Here is a 22,443-nt window from a genome sequence, read left to right as displayed (position 1 = left end):
GAGGAAAAAAAGAAATGACTCTACGTTAAATAACAACAATAAGAATGTCCTTATATTTGTATAATAATTTACATATTAAAAAGTACTTTTAAAAAGATTTTATTTATTCATGAGACAGAGAGAGAGAGAGAGAGAGAGACAGGCAGAGGGAGAAGCAGGCTCCATGCAGGGAGCCCAACACAGGACTCGATCCCCGGTCTCCAGGATCAGGCCCTGGGCTGAAGGCGGCGCTAAACCACCGAGCCACCCAGGCTGCTCCTAAAAAGTACTTTTATTCATTAACTCATGATCCTCACAAAACCTACAGGCAGAAGGAAAAGCAGGTATTTGCCCCACTTCACAGGTAAAGAAACTGAAGATTTAAAAATCAATGTGACAGTCTGAAATTCACCACCTCAAGAGCAATTCAGCTCATTCCTAGTTTGGGGCTCACGTACTACATTAGCTAGTCAATGTGTGGCACTGTGAAAAAAATTTTTTTAAGATTTTATTTATTTGAGAGAGTACAAGCAGGGAGAGGGGCAAAGGGAGAAGCAGACTACCCCAAGCAGGGAGCCCATTCCAAGGCTTGATCCCAGGACCCTGGGATCAGGACCTGAGCCAAAGGCAGATGTTTCACCAGCTAAGCCACTCAGGTGCCCCATAGCATAGTGAGAAATTTTTATCTTTATTTGAACTTACAAAGTTTAATCTGAAACTTGAAATTTACAGTGCAAGCACAATTTGCTAACATCCTAGATTATGCCCAACAAAGAATGATTAGCATAATGCTTCCCAAGGTTAAAAAAAAAAAAAAAGTGATTTCCTACCCTCCTGTTTTTTAGTTGGAGACATCAAATATAATTTTTTAAGCAGGAAAAAAAATTTTTTTAAGCAGGAAAATATTTTTAAGACATTAAAATAAGCACACCAACCAATTACCTACATAGGAAAAATGAAGGAATTTAAAATGTGAAATATTGGGGCCCAAGCAATAATTGCCCTTCACTATGCAGGCAGCCAGCCAGAGAAAACACAATAGACATTACTTCTAATCAACAAGGATTCCTAAACACTGCCACGGCCCTCCCTCCCAGATGTGCAAAGTAAGAAAGTGATGTCAGGAATATGCCTTAAAGCTTTGCAAATACTGTTTCTTAAACAGTCTGTTTTACAAACAACCCTAGGCTTCAGGGGACACAGGTAAGAAAGGTACCCACATTTCTACAGGTTCCATGGCAGGGATCAAAAGAGGACCCCAACAGTGGGGTCCAGAGAGAGCCCCACCCCTAGTGAGTGAGTACCATAATCTAGACACCATGCCAAGCACCCTATATACAGAACTCAGTCACTCCTCACAGTACTTCCCTCAGGAGGGCGCCTGATAACATCCTCTCTACAGGTGCAAGTTAGTGACTTCACAGCTCAAGCCCATACAGCTCACACAGGGCAGAGATAAGTTCTGAGTTCAGGTCTGCCTGGCCCCAGAACACAGGCTCTCTCTCTCTTTTCTGCTGTTGTGAACTGCAGTAGAGTTGACACACAACACTATATTAGTTTCAGGTGTACAACACAGTGATTTGACAATTCTGTACATTACGAAACATTCATCACAAAAAGCATGGTTACCATCTGCCACCATACAAAGTTTTCACAATATTACTGACTAGTGGCTCTTCACCAGCATCCTAAGTATCTCCCTCAACCAGGGCTTCTTGCTGAAAATACCCGTGAAAAGGAGGAGAAATCAGAAGGTGCCAGCTCCTGCCAAGGCTCCCACTGAGGAGAAAGAACTCGTGCTAACTCCCCATCCAGGCCTTGCTGGCTCTCGGCCTTATTAATACTTGGTTAAGTCATTTTTAAAATAGATATGCTCATTGTGTTGTGCCATTAGGAGGAGTCAACATGTAGACAGAAGATAGCAAATGTTTTCCGTGTGCTTCACAAACTAACAAAACACTTCCGATTTCCTGAATTTTCTATTTAGGAGTAGCAGTTATCTCAACGCATAATTTCAAGTGTTGCAATTTTGTTTAGAAAAGTCATGACTATAAAGCATTTTGGTTTAAGCCAATATCTAACCCAGCTTCTGTAATTTTTACTTATATCCTGTAAATGTTCTTTTGTTGGATTAAAAACTGTCCACATATTCTAGCTTTGTCGTCGGCAATAGAAGTCACTGGCATGAGAAGGGCACAAAACTAGGAAAGCGTGCTAGCAAGAGGGTTGCAAAGAGCCTCCGTTGATTGTACTGACCAAAGACAATCTACTTTTAGCAGAGAAGGTTTGTTTTTGGTTTTCCAGTTTTCTTTAGAATTATGAAACTGGAAGGACTCAGCCTTGGCCTCGCTTTTCTAAGAGAGGAGAATGGATATTTAAATCAGCAGGAAACGAAATAAAGGAAAAAGTTGAATTGCTCAATTCTTTGCTGAAAGGCGCAAACCAACAGAAAACGTCTGGGAAAGTTTACATGGGACAAGCTGAACTGTGTGGAAACGAATTCAAATGAATGGCCCACAGATGGCACAAGCAATTAAATGCTAGAAAATGTAGGGTAATGAGTCTGTGAGGACGAAAAAATATACAGAACCACCACCAACACATGATCCCACCCGCAACTACTGCTGTTATTACCCTTAGAAGTCACATACAGCAGGACACAAAGGAGAAGATGGCTTTAGTGGCACCAAGCTGGGCAGAAATCCCAACCATCACAACACAATATGCAGCCACGTCTGTGGAAGGGCACAGGTGCTTCTACACAACTGGTAAGCTGAAAGGACCAGCCGTAAATGATGGGACTCGCTCTCTCTCCACAGGCCTGAGAGCCTTCTCCAAGGCAGAGGCTCCTACCTTAGGTGTGTGGTAGCCTGTCCTACCTTTATTCCTTCTTCCCTCCCTCTGGTTTTATTCTTTTTTAAACTGAAGACAGTTTCTAAACAGTGCAAGTGAATCACAAAAATGACACAATTGAGGGAAAACAAGCAAAACATGACAAAGTCAGGCTTTGAATAATTTATATAGAAGAGGCCATGGAGGGACGCCTGGGTGACTCAGTGGTTGAGCATCTGCCTTTGGCTCAGGTCGTGATCCCAGGGTCCTCGGATTGAGTCTTACATTGAGTTCCCAGCAGGGAGCCTGCTTCTCCCTCTGCCCGTGTCTCTGCCTGTGTCTCTCATGGATTAAAAAAAAAAGAAGAAGAAGAAGAGGCCATGGAACGACGTTCCAAAGATGCGGGAAATTCTAAAAAATAAAATGTGAAAAGATATCTTCATTTAAGCCGTGTGTATGTGGGTGTTGTGTAAGAGAGAAAGAGATTTTTTTTCTTCTACATGAGTGGAATTAGCAATCAGATTGAGCTTCCAAGAGCTGTAATGTGAGCAACCAGGACAAACTGTGTCAGAGAGGGTTAAAGACAGCACACAGGGAGAGGAAAAAAGCCAAGATATCCAACCATAAAATTTCTTGTGTCTCTAACATGACAATTATAAGTTTAACTGCTGTTGTCTAAAATACAGTTCTATAATCACAGTCCTGTGGGTCCCATATTTACTCTCTCTCTCTCTGTGGCCTACAGATTTAATTTGTTTAGTTTGTAGGGAAACAGAAGACTTAGGAAGAAAGAGAGAGAGAGAGAGAGAGAGAGAGAGAGAGAGAAAGGAAGAAACCAGCAGCTCTTCAAAGTTCTCTGGAATCTGAGAACCAAGCACGGCTGGCTGCCTTGTTTGCAGCAAGCTAGAGGTCTCACCTCTGGACACCTCAGGCACGCCTGACCTTGGTGATTCTGCAGGGCCTTCTGACAGGAAAGAAGGCATCTGCTAGCATATACACGGAGGAAGCCTGACTGGAAGTCCCCAGGACATTTTACCCAGTAAGTGAAGGATGGCATGGACCCCAGAAAGCCCAGTTTTTGACAAGCTCTTTGAACCAGGCTGCCTAAGATCCTCATGTGCCAGGTCTCCCATCCCCCACTGCCACCCTCTGTTCTGCTGCCAACATTTCCATTCAGGTCCTTGTCCCTTTCCTCACCACCTCTACGTCAGCCTCCTCCTCTTCCCATGTCCCAATCTGGCTCCTTCCCAGCACATCTCCCCTCAGGTGTCAGTCATCTTGTTGAAATGCCACTCCACTGAAAGCCCTTCAATGACTACCCAGCCTTCAGGATGGAGTGAATGCCATAGCTTAGCACACCAGACTCCCAGGGACATGACCCTTTCCTGTCACCTCTCCACCAGACGTCCTTCCCTCTCGCCATGCTGAGCCTCAGTCACACAGGCTCTCAGCTCTGGCCTCCATGCCTTCCCCCACACTGTGCTCTCTGACTAGAATGCCTCTCTCCAGCACCCATACCTCCTTTAACTCCTATTCATCTGTCTACTCAACTCTTCACTAAAGAGCCCTCTCTTCCATGCAGCCTTCCTGGAGTGGCCACCCCCCACCTCCCATCTGATTTACAGGCCCCCCCTTCAGGGTTCCCCTAATGCACAGATTTCTCGCACGACCCTGATCACACCTACCTCAATATATTGTAATCAGTTTACATTTCTGTCTCCCCTACTACCTGTGAGTTCCTTCCTTCAGTGTTCTGAATGCAAACTTGCATTTTCTTTTAGTTTGGATTCCCAAGACTCAATATGGTGTTGGGCATAATGTACTTTTTTTGATGAATAAATGAATGCTATCGGTAGTAAGTTTAACTGACTCCAAGACAGATGACAGAGTCATACAAGCAGACGTGCAACAGCAGTGAGGAAGTTCATACTGGATGTGTTTACTAGCAAAGGACCCAGAAACTGCCAAAACCTCCAGACTCCACATCAACTCTGGAGATAGCCACACCCGTCAGCAACCCAGACATGAGCTAGCTGTGCTTTTCCAATGGAATGAAGCAACATTTGGTATCTTCCTTCATTTAACCAATACTTTCCTTGCCTTGTTTACCGAAATATTTTCTTTTTATATCACAAAAATGGTATCACGGTATACCATGGTACATCATGGTAGAAATTTTAATGTCTTACTGATTTTAGCTTACTGTTGTATATTTTACCATAAAACGTGTAAGAGTCACTATAAGATCCTGATTATTTGGAAGAGGAAGTTGTAAAAGGAACATGAGCCACGGACAAAGGAAACTACAATAAGCAGGACAGGACAGTGACATATTTCAGCAAGAGCACTAAAGGAGAAAAGCATGGTATTTACTGTACTGCTCTCCTTTTCTTTCTAAATTTGAAACTTCAAGAAACTTTCTAATTCCACAGAAACAAGAATAAAATATGTTTATAACTACTGATTTAACAGAATGTATACTTTAAGTGTAAGGAATTAATGCATCTATACTATCTATACTCTTACGTATTTGCCATGGGGTAGACATGTATTTGGAACTCAGTTGAGTGTCACCTGAATTACTGAACCAAACCGGATATTCTTAATTGCATGCTATATATCCCTTACCCAGATCCCAACAGATTTTAAAAGGAATGAAAAGATCTAACATAATAACAGTATCTCAGGCTATTGAAACTGACCACATTCTCTTGATTGGTGCAGGCTACCATATTTGCGGATTATTTTAGGAATATGTTCCCAAGGTCAAAATGAAAGATATCAGTTGGTTCAACTACAGATGGCAACTAAATTTTGAAATGCACTTTCTAAAGCCTAAATTCAACATTCTGATAAGACAGGAATAATGCAACCCAGGGGCCTGTTTTCCTAGATGAAAACAAGGATGACCAACTGTAAACTAAGGGCTCCTCCAGGGCTTAGCTTCTTACAATTTTAAAATCCCACTCCTGAGCTTTGCAACCACACATAGTTGTGATGCGTGCCAACACTTTTTAACCCATGCACTGCTTTTCTTCACCGTTCAACAATAAGACAAGTACAACTGGGTCTCACGCATTTAAAAAGTACTGGGGAATTGTCTAGTTAATTCACTGCCGTGAATTTTTTTTCTTTTTTTTTTTTTTTCTTTTTATTTTTTTTTTTTGAATTTTTTTTTCTTAAAACGAGTAATCACTACCTCTGTTTGTGCCCTGCTTTGTTCCGAAAAGAATGTAAGATAGCTATAATCATTACCTAATTGATTTATCTCACTCCCACACACCCCTCCTCTTCTTCATAAGCTAATATCTTCATACTGATTGTGTTTTAAGTGAGGAGCAACCATACATTCATATGTATCAAGATAATATTAGTGTTCCAAAGAGGGATGAAGCTTGATCCATTCATTCAACAAACACTGAGTTTCTGCCAGCGAGATGGCCACAGTTCCCAGTTCACCAAGTTTACAATCTAGTGGAGGACAGAAGCAAATAACCAGACAATTAGAACAGAGTGAGCGAAAGGAATGACAGAGAAACAGAGAATGCTTCTGGAACATGCAGTAGAGGTATCTGCACCAGACTTGGGAGATTGGAGAAGCTTCCCCTAAGTGAAGTTAGCTGAAAACTTGAGGAACCGTAGGCTATTTGAAGTTAATATGATGGCAACACCACCAAAACACCAGATAGAGTCAATCCAAATAGCGTATCCAAGCGAGAGTCAACTTGTCAATCCAGATGTGACAAGTGGTCATCTTGCCACTGCACCCATACGGCTCACAGACCAGCCACAATTCATCCCAAACACTAGGTCCTATAACAGAATCCCAGTTCCCTTTGTTTATAAATATATTCTGCTTTCTCCTGTCCTCCTTCACTATCTTTAGCGGCTTCCCAACTATCAAGCATTTCAACTCAACCCAATAAGGGCCTATGTGGGAGACAGGGTGATAGATACAGGACATAGGGGAAGGAGGAAATGGGGCCTCGCTTCAAGGACCACATACCACAGAAGCATAAAACTGAGAAAAGCCACATGACCACCCACTGACCATACCATTACCCACAAACCTGCCGAGGTGACCTAGCACTACCAATCCTGCTTGTGAAACAAATATCCCCACTTTGGACTTATCTTAGGTTTGACACATTTTTCAGTACCCTGCCTCTATTATATTCTAAAGACAGCAGACAAGGCTCCAGACACCTCCAAGCCCCTTTCCTAAGAGTTGGATCCTCATCCTCTGTCCATTTGAGTGTTCTCCCTAAAATGATACATTTCCTACTTCTGGAGAATGCTGATGTTTTCTTGTATCATTTCTACATATTGCTGTCAATATAAAACCACAACACTGAGACCAAAGAAAAATAACAAGTTTTGACTATTTACTCTTCCAAAAGTCACTGGACATTCTACCAGCTAATTGAATGGTTGGATGGAATTGCTTTTATTATCCCTTCCAATCCTGAGATTTTATGATCCCATGACATAACTGGAGCCATTTCTCCTTGAGGGCTATAGCTAGGAAAAACTATCCCAGTCTAAGAAGTTATTGTAAAGGGAAAATTGGGTCAGTATTTCAATAATATTTGGCTTTTCAAAGTTGCCCAACATAACTTTACTGTCAACAGGCAAGGCAAGGCTGCATGGATAAGTAAACCCGGTCTGCGCCAACTCAGTTGTGTATTTTACAACTAAAGGCAGAGGGTTTTACTTCAAAAGATCAATGAAATACAAAATTTAACAAACAAACAAACAAAAAGAATGTTCTAAATGTTTTGATTGTATGATACTTCCCATCTAAGGATGTGTAATTACTTTTGCTATCCTTTCTAAACTGAATCTTAATTATGTTTTGAGATCTGAGTAGTTGAAGATATAAAACTTGTGCTCAGTCTTTTAGGCATTTTGAGTAAGCCTTACAGACACGACACAAAAGATACGCCCACCTTCATGTGCTATATAACCTCATATATCTCTTTGGTGCACCATACTTTATATGTCCAAAATGGAGAGTTTATCACTAAGACACATATCTTCACAACAAATGTCTCAATTTATGGTTAAAATTATCATTCGGAACATAAAGAAGAGAAAGCCCCATCACCCAAGTCCTGCACCAGGTATAGCATCTAGACAAGATGTATGCCATAAGCACTCTTGGTCTTCTGAGCCAGTGTTCTCTTCCAGTCTCATGGAAACAGCCAGAAGGTTCCAGGCAGTTCCTGACAGCAAGGAACTAACAACTGGGTTTGAATCCCACCTCTACCACTTCCTAGCTGTGTGACCCTGACAAGCAATTTAACCACTCTAGATATTAGTTTCTTTATGCGTGGGGTAGGGAGTAGATAAGACTATTGACAGTAATACCCTCACCTCACCTCCATCTCTAGTTCACTCTAAAACTAGTTGCTTTGGAGAACTTTGAAAGGGCTACTGGAATGTAGGAAAACAAATATGGAGAAGCCACTCAGTCCTAAAAAGAAGGGTTTTGTAATTACTATGGCTCAATTGGTTGAGTCAAATTTAATTAAGTCTGGAATTTCCAAGGACAAAAACAGACCTTCCCAACAGGACACCTAAGACAAGAAAACAAGTGGGACCAGAGTTGGAAGGTTCCTAAGAACACGCTCTTGAGGGCTAGGGGTGGTAGCCGCAAAGAACACTTTGTTGCAGTGAAGGGGAAGGGACAGATTCTTCCATCAACTAGAAGAAAGCTTTTCACATTGTCCTCCCTCCCCAAATCTCGGCTCTACTGCTAAATCCAGGGTGAACCAACTCTTAACTCTGTATAAATCTGAGAACACTGAGGAGGAGGAGAGAAGAGAAGCAGAGTCCAGCAATCAGAACAGTCAGTGAGAATCAGGAAATAACTGTGAACATCTCAGCGAACCACATTTTATGTGTCTTGGGGGCCTACAGAGTTAACCCCTCCATTTCTCCATGACTTACTCATTCACTGCTGCTGTGTTTGGCTGAAAACTAAAACCGTCACCCAAGCAACATCAGGCTCATTAGAGAGGAACAACCCAGCATCAGGCGATGTAATAACCCTTTCCAAGGCAGCTGGTTTAGAACTTGTGAATCATTGTGAAATATCAAGACAGGCCAAACCACATCAATACCACATTTAAATAAGATGAATATACACAACCACCAAAAACAAAGGGATGACCTGTCAGAATTCTAGTTCGCCTTCCTTCCCTATCAGGTCTGCTGGGGATGCACCCAATTCAGTCGAATATCATCCTCTGGGTCAGGTGCCTGCTCCATAAGTGAAGGCCTCTGGCTTTCAAAGCAAGGATTCCTACTTTGCCGGGCCACACCCACAAATGTCACTAATAGCTGACTGCCCTAATGGCTGGTACCTTGACCCAAAGTACAGAGCAGGAGAGGCCTGAGTTGAGGCAGCTGGGGAAGCGCAAAGCTTGGAAGGCCTGTGTCGGCAGCCCGGACCCACAGCTGAGGAAATCACTGCTGCGGGCCATCCTTCCTGAAACTCAGGGACTTACAAGTCACCTGTTACCTCATCTCAATGTAAGGGCCTTGGTTTCCTGCCTCCTTCACACCGTACCTTTGAATGTGGCTCAAACACTGAGTTCTGTGAGACGCAAGGCCAGTAAAGATTGGATGCAAGTGCGTAATCTTCATTGCTCTCAAATCCATCCCCCGAGAAGACTGAGTGCAGCTAGAACGAGGCCAGGTGCAATCCTATTCCATCCCCTCTATTCAGCCAACCAAGATTTTCTCTCTCAAGGCTTTTTGTGTCACCTCTCACTGCTCTAAGGACAACTTCTGTCTCCAGAGCGAGAATTCCTTTGTTTCTCCACATGTTGGTATCTGCCCAAGTAGTGATCCTGTCACTAAGCTTTCCATGTCTCCCTGGGATGTGTAGAAGGAGCCATTAGGTGATAACAGATGACTCTCAGGATCCCAACTAAGAGTTCAGAACCTTGGTGGAAAAAGTCTTGTTTATGGAAGCAGTCTTCCTCCAAAGACCCAGCACTCTGTGCCTGCTACACATGAAGTCACTCATGGGCACCACACACGCACTTGCCTCCTCACGGGCTGCAGAGAGGAGGTAACGATGGGAAATCTCCCCACCTCCCCCCCAAGAGGAAGACAGGCAGATTCAGAAGGGTCCATCCCCTGAGCATTCTGGGTACCTGGTGAAGATACAGGAGGAGAGGAGCTGTCAGCAACAGTAGGGCAAGGCCAAGGAGAGAAAGGCTCATCTGGGCCAAACTGCTTATGGCTCGTCTCACAGAGAGCTGCTTTCTGGTCCTGTTACCGCGTGTCACTTTCTGCCACTCCACCCCCACCCTGTTTGCCAAAGACCTCAAGATGTTTCTAAGAGGTTCTGAATTATTGACAAACCCAGGGAAGATGCTTTGGAAAACATTAAGTACAAAAACAGACCTGTACAGCTAGTGCAAATACTCAGTCATTGGCAGTCTCCTTTTCAAGACTAAAAGAGAAGAAGAAGGGAAGAAGGGGGGGGGAGCCTGCCTCTGCTAAATAATGATGATATTCACAGAACAACAGACACTGCAACTCCAAAGTTCACAGTCTCTCCAGCTTTACTCACCCCTAGCCATCTTGCTCCTTTATTGGCAGCCTGTTGAATCTGGACTCTTTTGAGGGTGACATGGTAAACAGCTCCTTCCTCTACCTCTTCACCCCAGTCCTGAATCGAGCTCTGCCAGGGGGTGGGATAAAGAGAAAGAAAAAGAGTATTTTTTTTTCCTCTCATCTAACCACAATCTATCCCAGCTGCTTTACTGCTTACACCAGCACTCAAGGCACAAGATGGACTGTTCAAAATAAATATTACAATCAGAGCAATACAAGACACATTGCGATAGAGGGAATGCTGAAATTTTCTTGGCTTCCAGCCTTTCCCTGTGGTATCAGGATCCCCGGACTTTTCCATGTAGTTCTTTTTCCTAGACTCACATATCTTAGGGTTTTGTTTAAAGTCTCTCCCTCCCCCCCCCCCCAAAGCCCTTCCTTAAGGGCTAAATCCGTGATTTAGTACGGATTAATTCCCACCACCATCACCCCCAGGTGAAAGGAATAAAAATAATTCGTTGGCAGAAAAAAAAAAGTTGGTACTACGATTACAAGCGGCTCAGTTAACTTGAGCATGCGGGGTTTTAAACTCCGGCGCAAACAAGTGTTTAAAGTGCCAAGAGTCCTCACTCCTTCGGGAGTGGAAGGCTTCCCGTGTCTTTTTTTCTCCTCCTGCTGAGTCGGGACCCAAGGAGTGAGCGGGGTCGGGCTGGGGAGGAGGGGGCGGGGGGGGCGAGGGGAGCGGAAAGTTTATTTCCGTAAAATAAGCTGGCAAGTGCAAATCAAAAAAAAAAAGAAAAGAAAGGAAAGGAAAGAAAAAGGCAACCCAGCATCATGCAGCTTCCAGCAAAACGCGCGCGGCGACCCCCGGCCCCCAGGTCCCAGCCAAGGCCGCCGCCGCCGCAGAGGCGCTCCCGGGCTCCCCGCGCCCAGCGCTTCCCCGTCCTTAAAAGTTTTCCCTTCCCGAGACATCTGCCCGCACGCACGAGAGCCCGGTGCCCCGAGAGTGGGAGCCGCGGGGCGGCGAGGGCGCGGCGAGCGCAGCCAGAGGAGCCCCGGCTCCCGAGCGGGGCGGGGGTCGGGGGGGGCCGGGGTCCCAATCGCGCGCAGGGAACGCGGGAGCAGATTCCCGGCCGGGAAGCCTCGGAGAGGGCAGGGCTCGCGTTACCATTTTAGCTTGCCAAAGCAATTTCATTCTCAGTTTTGTCTTCGGTCCGCGGCCGCGGCATGGTGCGCCCGGCTCCGGGGGCCCCCGCAGCGTCGGCCCGCGGCGCCCCCGCCCGCCCCGCGCCCCGCGCCCCGCGCCCCGCGCCCCGAGCGAGCGCTGCCCCCGCCGCCGCCGCCGCCGCCGCCGCCGCCGGTGCGCGCGACTCGGGCCACAAAGGGAGCGCGGCCAGCGAGGGCGCCGCAGACTCCTCCCCGCGCCGCTCCGCCGCTCCGTGATGTCAGGCTTTCCTGTTTGTGCTCCCGGCACGCTCTCCCTCTCTCCGACCCCACGCCGAAACTTTGCGCGGGCCGGAGCTTTCTCCAGCTCCGGGGGCGAGCGGGAGACCCCCCCTCGCAAGGTGCGCGCGTCCCCCGGGGGGTCACCGGGCGCGGCCTGGGGGATCCAAGCGTGTGTGTCTCCCCCCTTGGCTGAGACTTAAAGGGGGGACGCGGCCGTGCCCAAGGGATGGGAAGACAGGGTCGGGAAAACTTGGGTGACCTGCTCAGTTAAGATTAAATCGGAGCTGCCCCCCCCCCCCCCCCAAGACGGGAGCACTACTGCAGGCCAGGAAGTTCTTCATTAGGACGAAGAAAGAAATGGTCCGAGGATAGTCGAGCCCCCGTGCCCGCCCGGGGTTGCACCGGTCCTGCATCCGCAGGCTGCCAACAGGAACTGCTGCGGCTTTTCTCTACCACCCATTAGGATAAGGCTCATCCACAGTAACTGGCCACGGGTGGGGGGGTGGGGGGGAAGGGGACAAAGCAGGAAAGGGTTTCGCCGGGGTGGACAGCGTGGAAAGCGGCCATCGGTGGCCCTGGAGATTCTGGGAGTCTTCGTGAGGCAGCCATGGGTTGAGTTTTCCCTTCTGTAGGGACCCAGCAGGATAATGACAGTAAGGAAAGAGCCCTTCACGAGGAGACTGCCAGGGGACCTGTGTCATAACAGATCTGCTACCAGGACAAAAGAGTATAACATCTTTTAGATCCAGTTTCAATACCTTGACAGCAGGATACCGGATGATAATGTATTCAGGCTTTGGCACATGACAGGATTTCACACCTAGGAATTTCTTACAATTTTTTTTTTTTTTTTTTTTACAAAGAACCTTAGAGTTCATGTCTGTAATACTATGCCCTCTAATTGTATTTAATCACCTTTCGATTTGTTTTTAAAGACCTCCCACTAATTGCCATGCTAAGGCATAAGGCTAGGATTTGATTCCCAATAAATATCTCATGAGCTGAAAAGCTAGAGAATCCTGTGTACTGATGTTCCCAGGAGAGCAGAAAAAATGACAGTGAGGGCATATCAAGGAGAAACAAAAGGATTGTGGACACTTGAGAACATCTTGAAATCACTCAGACAAGTTTCCCTCAGACAACCAGAACCTACCCAGCTCAGTCACTGTGGACTGAATGAATGCTCTTTTTTATAAAACCGAAGTGGTTATTTCTATAATTAAAAAAAAAAAAAAGTAAAAGCACATAGACTAGACCCTCCTGTGATCACCAGGACAGCATGTCCCCAGTGTCTAGAAGATAATCATGAGGAGGCTCTACTCTGACCTCTTAAGCCATCCCCAGGTCCCCTGGAGTGCCTATCCAGTGATCTCAAAGACCACAAGATGCACCTGAGGACAGTTAAGCAACCCATAAGATTAACTTCACCGCTATACTTTAACCTGATTTGGGGCCATAAATTTTAAGATTACTGACAATTTTTCACCTCAGGGATATCACATAGTTTCTCAGCCCCACCCCTTGAAGGAAGCCTTCCCAGACAAGGCAGCTTATAACTCACAAGGCCCCACTCAGTTTTCAGATCTCATCATCCTCTTTTCTACTCCACCAATTCCCTGGCTGGCCACCTGGTATATAAAGGGGGAAGATACAGACTTCAAGGCAAGTGGATCCAGCTTCAAATCCATGCTTACTTTAAGAGTGAACTTGGGCATGGGGTGCCTGGGTGGCCCAGTTGGTTGGGCATCTAACTCTTGGTTTCTGCTCTGGTGGTGGTCTCGGGATCAAGCCCCACTCTGTGCTCAGTGCAGAGTCTGCTTGGGATTCTCTCTCTCCTCTCCCTCTTTCCCTTACCCCTTGCTCTCTCTCTCTTTCAAATAAATAAATAAATCTTAAAAAAAAAAAAAAAAAAGGACGCCTGGGTGGCTTAGCGGTTGAGCATCTGCCTTGGGCTCAGGGAGTGATCCCAGGAATTGAGTCCCACATCAGGCTTCCTGCATGGAGCCTCCTTCTCCCTCTGCCTATGTCTCTGCCTTTCTCTGTTATGTATGTGTCTCTCATGAATAAATAAAAAAACAGAGTGAACTTGGGTGCCACCTCCCTGAGCCTTAGTTTCTAAGGCTTCCATCTGTAAAATGGGACAAACATATATAGGTTTGAAAAAAATTAAAAATGTATGCAAATTATCATGGTAAGTGATCAAATAAAGTTCCATTCCCTTATTATTGCACCTCTTCCCCAACTGTATTTTCCCAGACTCACTCACTGAAAAGTTGTGTATGTATGCAATGTGAGGAAATCTGAAGTCATGCCTACTTACTAAATTACATTATAATTTCAGAGAGGTTTTCCAAGAATAACTGTATTTATACCTGATAATGTATTTGATTTTGTACAAATGCTGAGCCACCAAAAAAAAAAAAAAAAAAGTCTGGTTATACTAGATAGTACAATCAAGTGCTGAATTTTGCAGTTTTTAAAATATTCATTTAAAAATATTTCACCTGTAGGCAGCTCAGATAGAATTACCTTATTACACATACCTGGCCAATGTGTGGGAAGGATAAACCAGTAAGCCATTTATAATTAAATTTGAATTTATTTACCAGATTAACTTGTCCATGACCTAGTATGGTCCTAAGAGGATAGGTCAAGTTTTGTTAAAAGTAGATCAGCAATATTTTGTAATTTTCAGCCTACGAATCTTTCATCTCTTTGGGTTAGTTTATTCCTCAGTTTTTACTCTTTTTGATGCTATTGTAAATAGGATTATTTTCTTAATTTCATTTTTGGACTTTCATTGTTAGTGTGCAGAAATGCAATTGATTTTTATATATTGCTTTTACTTCCTGCAACTTTAATAAATTCATTAAGTAGTTCTAACAGTTTATTTCTGGACACACAAAAAAATGGAAAGACAACTTGTGTTCATGGATTTGAAGGCTTAATATTATGAAAATATCCATACTACCCCCAAGCAATCTACAGATTCAAAGCAATTCCTAACAAAATTATAAGAGCATTGTTTACAGAAATAGAAAAAAAAAGCCTAAAATTCATATGGAATCACAAAGGACACTGAAGAGCCAAAGCAATCTTGAAAAGGAAGAACAATGTTGGAAGTGTCACTGAAGTGTTTCTCTGACTTCAAAACATATTACCAAACTATAGTAATCAAAACAGTGTGGAACTGGCATAATGACGGACAAATAATAAAACAATGGACCCTAATAATCCAGAAATAAACCCACACATATATAGTCAACTGATCTTTGACAAGGCTGTCAAGAATAAACAATGGGGAAAGGACTGTCTGCTCAACAAACAGCTCTGGGAAATCTGGATATCCACCAAATTTGTAGAATACATTGGGGGAAAGCGAAAACAGATGAGCAAGACTAGATCAAACTAAAAGGCTTCTACACAGCTAAGGAAACAATCAACAGAATAAAAAGGCAACATATCAAATGGAAGAAAATATCTGCAAACAACATGTTGGATAAGGAGTTAATAACCATAATATATAAGGAACTTCTACCACTCAACAGAAAAGAAAAAACACACAAAACAAAATAAAATAACCCAATTTAAAAATGGGCACAGGGCTTGACTAAACATTTCCCCCAAAGAAGAGATATAAATGGCCAATAGGTATATGAAAGATGCTTAACATGACCAATCATCAGGGAGATGGAAATGAAAATCACAACAAGATATCACCTCCTCCTGCCTGTAAGGATGGCCATTATTCAAATAAACAAAGAAAAAAAATGTTAGCTAAGATGTAAAGGAAAGGGAACCCTTGTACGCTGTTGGGAGGAATATAAATTGGTATAGCTGGTATGGAAAAGAGTTCAGAGTTTCCTTGATAAACCAAAAATAGAACTACCTCAAGATCCACCAATCCCACCTCTGGGTATTGACCCAAAACTGTTGAAATGAGGATCTCGAAGAAATATTTGCATTTCCATGTTCATTGCTGCACTATTAATAATAGCCAAGATGTGGAAACAACTGTCTATCAGAAGATGAACAAATCCAGAAAATGAGATAGGGACACACCTATGATGGAATATTATTCATCTTTAAACAAGTAGGGAATCCTGTCATATGCCTATGATATGGATGGACCTTGAGAGCATAATGTTAAGTGAAATAAGCCAGTCACTGAATGACAAACACAGCATGGTTTCACTAATGTGGGGTATCTAAAGTAGTTAAACTCACAGAAATAGAAAGTAGAGTGTTGGTTGTCAGGGGCTCAGGGGCAGGGCAAAATAGGGAGCTGCTGTTCAAATGTGTACAAAGTTACAGTTTTCAAAATGAAAAAGTTCAAATGTGTATAAGTTTCAGTTATTCAAGATGAAAAAGTGCTGTACAACATTGTGTTTATAGTTACTATTATGGGCTGTACAGTTAAAAATTTGATGTGGGGAGGGATGCAAAGGTGGATCCTTAAAGTGTAGGATATTGCCAGGAATAGTTTTATGTGGCCATATTCGGTGGTCACTGATAAGTCAGTAGCAGTACAAGGGTCCTAGAGTATCACAGGAAAGAGGGAAGATATATGGAAAACCCCAAACTGGAGGGAAAAACTTTTTTACTTCTAGTTTCACCAGAGCCAATAAAGAGAAAGCTGGTTAAGAGCAGACATAAGTAGCTGATTCTTGAAGAGAATCTATCTACAAGTGGAAATACGTAGTTTATATATTCCCTTCATTCATTTATCTATTCACTGGCCTCTCTGATACCACACTTTCCTCAATCGTATTCTACTTCTCTGGCTGCAAGAAGTGAAAAATACAAAAACTATGATAGAGTGTACTTACGTAGGCAGCATAACATGGAGTAATACTTATGTGCCTGGGTGACTGAGGGGACATCTGGCATCTGAGAGCCAGAGTTTGAATTTCAGGTCTAGAAGCCTTCCAACCCAGGGTCTGACCCTCACTTCTCACAGCATGAGTGTCCTCATCTGTTTCCCTTCAAGCTTATCAGGAGTGTTAAATAAAGGAATATAAGTGGCCTTGAATAAAAATCTATCTCCTTCCGTCCCCACCTCCACACTCTTTCCAGCATTTTCTTTGCATGTTAGGTTGTTTCCTTGGACAACAGATTTACTGCATGACAGAAAAATAAGGACAGTGCAAGTACAATGGACATTGTGCTTGGGATAAATGTGTACAGACTTGTCTGGATAATGGCCACATCAGCATGAGAATGCCAAGACATGGGAAGGCCTTGGTTTTGTCCTTAACCTCAATGCCAGACTGTAATGTCTTTTTTTAAAAAAGATTTATTTATTTATTTATTTATTTATTTATTTATTCATTCATTCATTCATTCTTTCATTCATTCATTCATTCATTCATTCAAGACACAAAGAGAGAGGCAGAGATATAGGCAGAAGGAGAAGCAGGAAAAAAAAAAAAGAAGGAGAAGCAGGCTCCCTGTGGGGAGCCCGATGTAGGAGTCGATCCCAGGACCCTGGGATCATGCCCTGAGCCGAAGGCGAAGGTGGCCACTGAGCCACCCAGGTGTCCTCAGACTATAATGTCTTATGTCCAGTCAAAACTTTAGAGGAAAACAGTCCTAAGGGAGCAGTGAAAATAATAACAACAACAACAAATACATGAAAAAAACTAAAAAGCAAGAGGCCAGGATTCTCCTTCCACACCTTAGCAGCACTGAGTGCATATTGCCTCTCCTCGCCCACAGCCCTTTCCTAAACATATGAGTTTGAAAACCTTTCCCACTTGTGAGTGAAATCAACAATAACCCTTTTGCAGTATTTTATTTATAAACTCTATTTTATTTATAAACTCTATCTTTTATCTATAAACTCTATCTTCCTCAATTTGTAGTTCCCTGAAACCCTTTGGTGAAGGATGTTAACACATAAATCTGCTAATTCTTGACTTGTTTCCTCCAACAATCTCAATGTATTGTCAAACTGCAAATGATTGAATCCTTTCAGCCTCCCTATGAAATGCTTCTTCCTATTCTTCAGTCCTGCAGGCTGTGTTGTTCTTCAATGGACTTTCCATATTCAGCCTCTGATGATCAGGTGGGCATCCCGCTATGGTTGCTCAGTTTATATATTGCTCTGCTAAGTGGACTGCCCCTTCCACCTCCTCGTCACTTGAACTTTCAGCCTTGATTTACAAAGGGTTAAGAACCAGTCATGCTTGGTCAAAAATGATTTGCTTCCATTTTCTGAGGGCCCAAAGTGCTTTTACTAATTATCATAGGCATACTACACGTTAAAAATTCTCAATCCTCAATGTTATTAGGTTCTCTTATTTAGGCAAGTGAATTAAAAGCCAATTTTAGATAAACCTATTACAGCTAAAGAAGAAGCCTGCCACAGGGGGGGTAGAAAACGTAGATACAAGAAACATAAAAAGCACTGGACAGATGGCAGGCCAAAGGCAAAGGCCTCCTCTGGGCATGATGGCAAACATTTTTCAACTAATAGTTTACCAATTGCTGGTAGTTAGTCTTAATTGATGTTGATGATGCTTGCCTGAGGAAGAAGGTGGTTATTGGAATACTATTTGTAACTCGGGCTAATGAGCATTATTACCTCATCTAATTATATATTTCTGTAAAAGAAAAAAGGAGAGAGATTTACTCAGATGGTTGAAAAGATCAAAACATACAACAGTCAGCTCAGACATGATGCCAGGTCTATAATAAAAGCTTCTGCAAAGTGGAGGATTGGTGACCTGATGCCATGAAGGGCTTTGACCAAGATTCTGGGAGGAGCTACTGGGCAATTAGCCAAATCATACCTTGTTTCGGAGCTAAAGGAATATCCTTTTTTTTTTTTTTTTTTTTTACAATAATGGTATTGAAATAGTACTGAAAGCTCGAATGAACCAGAACTGTGAGAACATTGTGGCTAAGAGCGATGGCTGTGGTCAGAAACACCGAGATGTGAGCCCTAGATCCGTCACTCCACTCTGAAGCAAGATCTCTCGCATCTCTAAACCCATATGAAATAGCGATACAAACACCTTCCTCACTGGCCCATCCTGAGAATTAAATGAGCTAATAATACACATCAAGCCTTTAGCACAGTATCCAGCACCAAGGTAAATTCTCAATGTTGTCTGTTGTCGTTTTCTGTCAGTTTGAGAATTTGTGGAATCCAAAGGAGACTGGCTATATTAATACTCAGGCACACATATCAAGTAACTCAAGATTTTGCAGCTTGAAGCCAAAAATTCATGATGCAGTGAACCCAGAAAGAACTGTAAGCCCCACAAACTGTTCAGTCAATGAGCAACATTTACTGAGTTGCTACATAACACAGGAAGATACCATGTGTGGTATTCTTGCGCACCCCGTCCCCACCTCCATACAGTGACCAGAGTGATATTTTCAAATTACTATAGCATCCCCTCTTATTTTTAAATCCCTCCAATGCCTCCCCACTGCTAAGGTTAAAACCTAAATCCTTTTCCTATCCTACAGGGCCTTGCCCACTGGCCCCTGCCTGCCTCTCCAGCCTCCTTCCACTCCACTTTACATACATTCTCTGGGCTCCAGCAACCCCAGTCTTCTTCAATGTCTTCACTCTATCTGGCCCTTGTCCACTACAGAGCCTTTACACATGTGATTCTCCTCCTTGGGACATCCCACCCTCTTCTCCTCTCCCAATTAGGTTAAATCCCCCTATTATGTGCTCTCATGGCACCGTGATCCTCTCTTTGTAACTATACCACAGTCATAACTTTACATTTAACTGTATGATTTTTAAAAGATTTTATTTATTTGTTCATGAGAGACACAGACAGAGAGGCAGAGACATAGGCAGAGGGAGAAGCAGACTCTCTGCAGGGAGCCCAATATGAGACTCGATCCCAGGACCCTGGGATCACGACCTGAGCCGAAGGCAGACACTCAATTGCTGAGCCACCCAGGTGTCCCTCATTGTATGATTATTTGATAAATGTCTGTTTCACCTAACTCTATGAGGGCAGAGGCAATTTAGTTTTTTCCCTTTATTGTTCCCTAGCACCTCCCACAGTGCCTAGCACATGGGAGATGCTCAATAAATAACTATGATCGATTGATAGGTACAGACACATAGATAAAGCCATGCTATAAATTCAGTTAGTGCTTTGTAATTGTTGAGTGATATAAATAAATCTTAGATATTGTCTCTACCTTAAGGTTGTTTGTACTCTAAAAGCAAAGAAAGGACAGAAAGGGATCAAATGAAAATGACTTCATAAAAGCCACAGATCGGCAAGAACAGTTGAAGACAACAGGGCCAACCGAGCAAGGTGTCACTGAGAGGACACGGACAACCTCCATCAGGCGGCATACATTCTTGACTTGCAGATAATTATAGTTTTTATTGAGATTGTGTCAACCACTACTTTTGGAGAAAAAAAGAGAAACATAGACTAGGAGGAGGAAAGAAGGACTTTCAGTAGGTGAGATGGCAGGCTAAAGGGTGGTATTTGGTTGGAAGAAGAGGCTCATAGAGTCAAAGGACATGAGGTTCAGATAAAGTAGCTGGATGGCAGAGATTCTGGAATTTTTCTTAAGAGGAAACCGAAATGATAAAACAGAGGGTGAACAAGGTGATTATAATACGTGTCCATAGGTTAGTCAGAGGGGGACAGTGTGGAGATAGAGCCATTTGATAGGAGACAACACAGTCAAGTACATGCCGAACAACGCCTAGGCCGAGACAATGGTTTTGAACCAAAGGAATGAATCAGGATGACATTTTGGAAAAACAAATGTTGCGACTTAATGATAGGCAGCATGTTGCAAGTAAATGAGAGGGGAAAGAAAAAATCCGCAAGATTTTAAGACCGGAACACTTGGGATTATCAAGGGGATATGGAAATAAAGAGAAAATGGAAAGGACTTTCTGCTTTTGGGGGAAAATACTATCAGTTCAATTTTGAGGAGAAAGAAAAAGATATTGAAAAGTAATAGGAAGGAAAGAAAAAGACTAGAAATGAAGAAAGTAGTTGCAAGTTACTATGTATACAGGAAGTTGTTTAAAACCATGAATTCACATTATTTCTCCTGAGTGGAAGAGAAGCAGAGTCTAAACAGTCTCAAGATGCACCCACAACTGAACACCAAACAAAAATAACCAGAGAGGAGAGCAAGACAGAAAGAAGAACAAGGAGAGCTTGAGTTATGGGAACTAATGCTGAAGGGAAGTTCACTGTGATTAAAAATTCTCAAATACACTAAAGTCAGTCTTGGAATACAGTCAATGGACGTTAGAATGCTTCAAATGACAAATTGTTTCTCTTCTGTCCTTATCACGAGATGCTGTACACATATTTTAATAGGGTTTTCTCTGTTTAAAAACATATAAAATTTGTTTTTAAATTATCACTGGTTATTCTATTCTGTGACACTCTTCAATAAAATGTAACCAAAGTTAATTGAAAGTCTTAGTGTGGTCAGTTACATAACACTAGAATTGCTGAATAGCTTAAATGCGGTGTTTTCCCAGAAATATTTGTCTTTTGGATGAAACCAAGAACGGAAAGTTTCTGCCTTAAAGGAGAACTTTTGAGAAGGTGGAAAGAAAGGAAAACATATATAACGGAAGTATCACTTTAACAATAGTTAACCAATATGTTGCAAATAGGGGAGCTACTCACACAGAAACACACAAGAATACAAAGAAAAGTGAATTTTACCACTTTAGAGAGCTGATTGTGGACTGTATGTCAATTTTCTAATGTCTTTTTATAAATCAGAAAATATCTCACATATTGCCTTTGCCAGGAACAAATTTAGACACATCTTTGGTTCTTGTTATTTGCCTTTTAAACTGGCAGATTCAACTCATGCTAACCCATACTGAGCCTGTTTTGTCTAAGACGTGAAGTAAGGTTTATAGAATCAAAGTGTGTTTCATCTGGGGTAGGAGATGGGGTGGAGTCATTACCTTGGTTCATTCGGGATCTTCTAAAATAGGCGAATAGCTACTGTTCTAGAAAGCTGCATAGAGTCCTCATTCCTCTCCCTTCAAAGATAATGTGTGTGTGTGTGTGTGTGTGTGTGTGTGTGTGTTGTGGAATGAGGAGTTTGAGTTGGACATGGTGGGAGGTGGAGTATTGTGTGTGCATGTGTGCTATGGGAGGGAGAATTGATAGGTTGCCTTCATCTTGAACCTTAATCATAAAAGATAATGACTGCTCTCCAAAATAACATAAAGGCACTGTAAAGAAATGACAGTGCAATTATAAGTTACGTGGCGATCTTATAACAAAATAAGTAATACACTTTTTCCTTATACCCAAATAGGTCATATATTTTACATTATTCAAAGGAACTTCTCTCCTGTAACTTGCCAGGATGCCATCCTATGAAATGAACACATCCTGTTCCACAGGAAACCACACCACCCTTGGTTAAAGGCTGGATGACCTTAGCATGAGACCAGCCGCCATTCTTAGCATACGTGCCCAACTTGGGCTAGGTTTTTGGTCTTCCCCACCTAAAAAGGCTTGCAAGGAAAGTAGGGATTGGGCAAGCAGTGGGAAATTCCTCGATTTGATTAGTTCCATAAATCTATACCAGACTCAAGCTCCCCTAAGAGGGTGCAGAAGGCTCTAGAATCAG

At 42.9% G+C, this 22,443-nt stretch overlaps 1 protein-coding gene across 3 annotated transcripts in view; it reads right to left on the bottom strand.

Moving 5' to 3' along the window:
- The window catches only part of RGL1 (ral guanine nucleotide dissociation stimulator like 1), a 250,144-nt gene that overhangs the window by 112,686 nt on the left and 115,015 nt on the right, over positions 1-22,443 (bottom strand). Inside the window, exons 1-2 of one of the 3 annotated variants that reach the window (XM_025430065.3) lie at positions 11,552-11,678; positions 10,400-10,510 (exon numbers count right to left, since the gene is read on the bottom strand). The exons of 1 other annotated variant lie outside the window; for it this stretch is intronic. In XM_025430065.3, coding sequence (XP_025285850.1) covers positions 10,400-10,510; positions 11,552-11,578 — 138 coding nt within the window. In that variant the 5' untranslated portion in view covers positions 11,579-11,678. Of the gene's footprint in view, positions 1-10,399; positions 10,511-11,551; positions 11,679-22,443 lie in introns of those variants that run through there. One more of the 3 variants, XM_025430063.3, reaches the window with a different exon arrangement.

Source organism: Canis lupus, chromosome 7, assembly GCF_003254725.2.
Source record: "Canis lupus dingo isolate Sandy chromosome 7, ASM325472v2, whole genome shotgun sequence".
NCBI lineage: Eukaryota > Metazoa > Chordata > Mammalia > Carnivora > Canidae > Canis > Canis lupus.
Note: the sequence above shows the minus strand (reverse complement) of the source record. Positions and strands in the feature narration are given on the sequence as shown.